The sequence below is a fragment of the Engraulis encrasicolus genome, chromosome 23 (assembly GCF_034702125.1).
Source record: "Engraulis encrasicolus isolate BLACKSEA-1 chromosome 23, IST_EnEncr_1.0, whole genome shotgun sequence".
Classification (NCBI taxonomy): Eukaryota; Metazoa; Chordata; class Actinopteri; order Clupeiformes; family Engraulidae; genus Engraulis; species Engraulis encrasicolus.
This window is the reverse complement of record NC_085879.1, coordinates 2,413,767-2,418,766: the sequence shown is the minus strand read 5'-3', so window position 1 is coordinate 2,418,766 and position 5,000 is coordinate 2,413,767. Positions and strand designations below refer to the sequence as shown.

At 44.8% G+C, this 5,000-nt stretch overlaps 1 protein-coding gene across 1 annotated transcript in view; it reads right to left on the bottom strand.

Moving 5' to 3' along the window:
* The window catches only part of LOC134440676 (connector enhancer of kinase suppressor of ras 2-like), a 113,222-nt gene that overhangs the window by 88,851 nt on the left and 19,371 nt on the right, over positions 1–5,000 (bottom strand). Inside the window, exons 3-4 of the mRNA XM_063190803.1 lie at positions 4,073–4,275; positions 2,541–2,628 (exon numbers count right to left, since the gene is read on the bottom strand). Coding sequence (XP_063046873.1) covers positions 2,541–2,628; positions 4,073–4,275 — 291 coding nt within the window. The remainder of the gene's footprint in view (positions 1–2,540; positions 2,629–4,072; positions 4,276–5,000) is intronic.

Sequence of the window (5,000 nt, the reverse complement as noted above, 5' to 3'; positions counted from 1 at the left end):
ACAGCTGTGTTTTGACTAGATTAGTTTTAGGCTTACAAAAATAATGTATCTGGGACACACATGCGGTAAGACATGTGCTTCAGTGCGCTAGCAGTAGGTGGATGTAACTTATTTTGGTAGAATATCTGATTGTACAGTTCTTTTTATTTCATCAGTTAAAAAGTTTATTGAGTATTTGATTGAAAAACAGTATGGCCGCAGTTTGCTTTGATGATTGGCTTTAGCATAAGAAATGTATCACATTAGAGGTTGCTTGGGGGGGGATCAATTGGGTGCCTCTGTGCACAGCAGTCGAACAGTGCATCCAATTGTCAGGTGTCAGGAAACAGGCTGAAACATGACGAGTTTGGGCTAGGTGTAACATGAGTTTGTGTGTGTGTGTGCGTGTGTGCGCGTGTGTGTGCGCGTATGCATGTGTGTGTGTGTGTGTGTGTGTGTGTGTGTGTGTGTGTGTGTGTGTGTGTGTGTGTGTGTGTGTGTGTGTGTGTGTGTGTGTGTGTGTGTGTGTGTGTGTGTGTGTGAGTGTGTGTGTGTATGTGTGTTCTAGAGCACATGTGTGTATGAGTCAGTATGTGAGAGGTAACACCACTGCTGCGATATATCTCACACCATACGTGTGAGATGAAATGTGTTATGGGGTCCAAGACAGAACAGAGAACAGCGGACCCAGCGGGCGAAAGCACCCATCCTCAATAAGACACCATCACCACATACTAGCTCCTGAATCCTGGCTGGCACCATCCAAAATACAACACTACACAATCGACACCAGCATCGCACTTTCGTCAGATGGAGGCATCACCTGCAGGTTGGATGGCTGGCTGGCTGGCCACACGCTGAGGTGAGTGGATAATTAGAGCCTGTCCAGGCATGTATAGTATGGAGCTAGATGATCAGGAACGGGGCCCCAGGCGCTTAGACACCCAGGAGATTAGATAGAGCGCTCCACGACTGCACTCTCTGTACTGTATACGGTTATACTGTAAGACACAAATGCTGATGCAGTCGATTGCTACAAAGGGGCTAGTATATACCAAGCGCTGTTTGGTGTTATTAGCATTGCACTGGGTGTCTGGGAGTCACTGAGGGGAATCTAAGTGGACAGGCTAAGTTAAGGCATGTCAGTACCACTTGTAAATACATACACTGTACATGTAAAGCTCTATAATGGTTGAAATACTTTATGCATACTTCAGTGCAACAGACTCATAAGGCACAAGACCAATGTATGTGACAAACCTCTAGTCATGCATACTCTATAGATACAAAAGTAGTGAATCGCTGTAAACAATGCTATGAACATGTCCACAGTACAAAAGAAATGTATTGTTATACCATATAATATTTTGCAGGATGTCAATATGCCCCATTACTCACTTTAAGATAACTTCATGGATTGCTAACTACTGTAAGATGGTCAACAGACCTTACGTCGAATGCAAACTCTCCAAAAAAATTGGTTTACGACCAGTTGGAGCATGTGGCACCAGGCTTAAAAGCACAACATACTGACTCGAGTTACACCAGGCACTGGTCAGGATAGAAATAGACCCAAAACAACGCAGAGAGGTGACTTCATCAGCAAACTGCCATGCCCCACTTTCCATGTACAGTACAGTATGTAGACTGCTGGCCTCACTGTAAGCCACAGCGGACACCGTGGGGACCACTGTCACTGAATCCTGCGAGGCAATAGTCGACTTGACTCAGTATTTAATTTCATGTACTGTAAGGCTGCTCTGTTTGTTTTCTTGCTAAAGCTTCCTAGTTTCACTCTGAAGACCTTCGTTATAAAGTGAATCGAGCAAATCCAAGTACAGTGCAATACAAGGTGACCATACCTCCATTTTAGGCCATCCACATACTGGACATAAATACATGCACAGAGTCCTTCTATAGAGAGATAAATAATTCAAGGCTGTCTCGTTTGAAGTGATGTCAACTGGCTCTCTCCGTGTGTGTGTGTGTGTGTGTGTGTGTGTGTGTGTGTGTGTGTGTGTGTGTGTGTGTGTGTGTGTGTGTGTGTGTGTGTGTGTGTGTGTGTGTGTGTGTGTGTGTGTGTGTGTGTGTGTGTGTGCTTGTTTGTGTGTGTGTGTGTGTGTGTGTGTGTGTGTGTGTGTTTGTGTGTGTGTGTGTGTGTGTGTGTGTTTGTGTGTGTGTGTGAAAGAGAGAGAGAGAGAGAGAGAGAGAGAGAGAGAGAGAGAGAGAGAGAGAGAGAGAGAGAGAGAGAGAGATATGAAGAAGTAGAGAGTTGGAAGCACAATGCTGAAGCCAGTGTTATCTCCCCATAAACAGGCTGTCCTGAGCTGGGTGTTCTGGCCAGCTCAGCCGACTGGGGCTTCACTGGAGAGATACAGTGTGCAGTGTGGTGAGAGAGAGAGAGAGAGAGAGAGAGAGAGAGAGAGAGAGAGAGAGAGAGAGAGAGAGAGAGAGAGAGAGAGAGAGAGAGAGAGAGAGAGAGAGAGCACAGGAGAGAGAGAGAGCAAGAGAGAAAGAGAGATGACTCAGTAACGCCAAATGAATGTAATAAATTGTGTTACCTGTTGTACAATTGTGGTCAACTCCAGGCACAGCTGAACGATATTGTTTTTGAGCAGAGAGTATTCCGTCACACTAACGAATGGGGACCTGAAAAGAGACCAAAATAAACCATTCAGAACAATGTTTTTTAAGGACTATAAAATTAAATGTTTTATAACTAAATGCAGAGGTTTATGCTATGACGTTGATGTTAAAACAATTTGCAATATATGGTTAACAGAGGTTAAAGGATTTTAGTGTTCCAAGACCTTGAACACTTGCCAACTTTGTGTTTCCCTAATGGTGGATAGGAACAAACGCCACAAGAGCAGGGCTGTCTTCTTCTGCTCTTTAGAAAGAAAATCCAACCTCAAGACCACCTCACACTCTAACAGGTATGACTCAATATCCATCCAAAGCAAACAACTTTTCTCAACAGTATATTTTTTGCATTTTTAAATATTTCCAATAGGTTGTTTTCCTCAGCTCACCTCCTCACCTCATGTCATTGTGAATAAAAGCTGCCATAGTGTACAGTCAATCCGGAAAGTATTCACAGCGCTTCACTTTTTTCACATTTTATTGTCTTACAGCCTTATTCCAAATGCTACAAATGAATCTCTTTTGTCAAAATCCTACACAAATTATTCCATTATGACCATGTGAAAAACAAGTTGTCCTGACAGTTTTGAAAATTTATAAAAATAAAAAACAAAGATATCATATTTAGTATTCACAGCCTTTGCTTAATACTTATACAACCACCTTTGGCAGCAACTACATTCATTTTTTCATTTCGAAATGAAAAGGGATTAAAAGGGAGGTCATCGGTGTGTTTCAACCTTTCAGTACATTGAATTTATATAATTGTACGTATATAGTGTAATAGATTGCACTCCGTTCTCGTTTTAAACCTCTCCACCTGAATCCCTGACAGGCTTTTACTTCCAGACCAAAGGGCCACAGATCACTGATCACCTGCCTGAGCGGTTGCCAGCGGCTACCGGGGCACCGCTGCCTAGCCGCCCGCAATAAATGGAACACCTGCGGGCCTCAAGCCTCGATCTGATTGGCTAATTAGGGCTTGTCAGCACCCAGAAGGGGTTCGTTATGCGAAAGGCACTCAGCTCCAGTCGGCCATGTTGAAGGGAAATGCCACGCACGAGTTAAATTGAAATCGCTGGCTGCACATCAGTGCACTTATATTTAGCTGCCCGCTGTGTTTTTTTGGCTTTTAGGTATTTTCACTTCGAATACTATAAATACCCAAGCACAATTAAGATGTTCTTGTTGCTTCCTCTGACACTTCATTTACATACCAGCTGCCTGCTGTTAAAGACATTTTTTTACATTTTGTCCATTTGTATAATTTTTCCAAAAATAAATACACAAAGTTCATTCATATTCATATGGGAATTTAGCCAAAGGTGGCATTCTCTCTCTCTCTCTCTCTCTCTCTCTCTCTCTCTCTCTCTCTCTGTCTCTCTATCTCTCTCTCCCTCCCTCCCACGCACGCACGCACACACACACACACTCGCACTTGCACACACACCTGTCCAGCCAGGCCAGAAGGTTCTTGGCTGCCCCAATCAGGTCCACCACAGACGTTAAGAAGTCGTTGGGGAGGCGACGAGAGGCTCGTCCATCGTAGTGTCCCCCTCGGCGGCGCCCCAGGATGAAGTTCTGCAGGTTCTTGGCCGAGGCGTTGAGCTTATGGGACAGTGTGCGGAGGTTCTCCGTCTCCAGGCCATAGTTCTATGTAGAGAGACGAGAAAGGAGAGGTTAGCGGAGGTGGTGGTGGTGGTGCGTGATAGAGATAAAGTCAGAGGTCGAGAGCAGGCTTGTGTAACTATGTTTCTGAAATGAAAACGTGAAAGCCCAACTGGGAAACACCCATTGTCATTGTGACAGAGCACTCCATAGTAGTTACTTTATGCCCAAGCTTCAATAAATGACACCAAAGGTATGTTCACGTCGCCCGAGCCTCAAAACTGTGTAAGCCTTTTCAGTGAAAATGCAATGCAAAGGATACCTTTGCCGTCGCATATTATGGCTTATAGTCAAAGTGTCATAATGTATAGTCATATAGTATATGACAAGTGTGGTGTAAGACTGTGTAGGACAATGACTGGGAGACTGAGTGAGTGAGTGAGTGAGTGAGTGAGTGAGTGAGTGAGTGAGTGAGTGAGTGAGTGAGTGAATGAATGAGTGAGTGAGTGAGTGAGTGAGTGAGTGAGTGAGTGAGTGAGTGAGTGAGTGAGTGAGTGAGTGAGTGAGTGAGTGAGTGAGTGAGTGAGTGAGTGAGTGAGCGAGCAAGCAAGCGAGTGTGCATGCATGCGTGCGTGCCAGCGTGTGTGACTGTGTGCGTGAGGGAGTGAGTGAGTGAGCAAGCGAGCGAGTGTGCATGCACGTGTGTGCGTGTGTGTGAGTGTGCGTGCCTGCGTGTGTGAGTGAGTGAGTGAGTGAATGAGTGTGCGTGC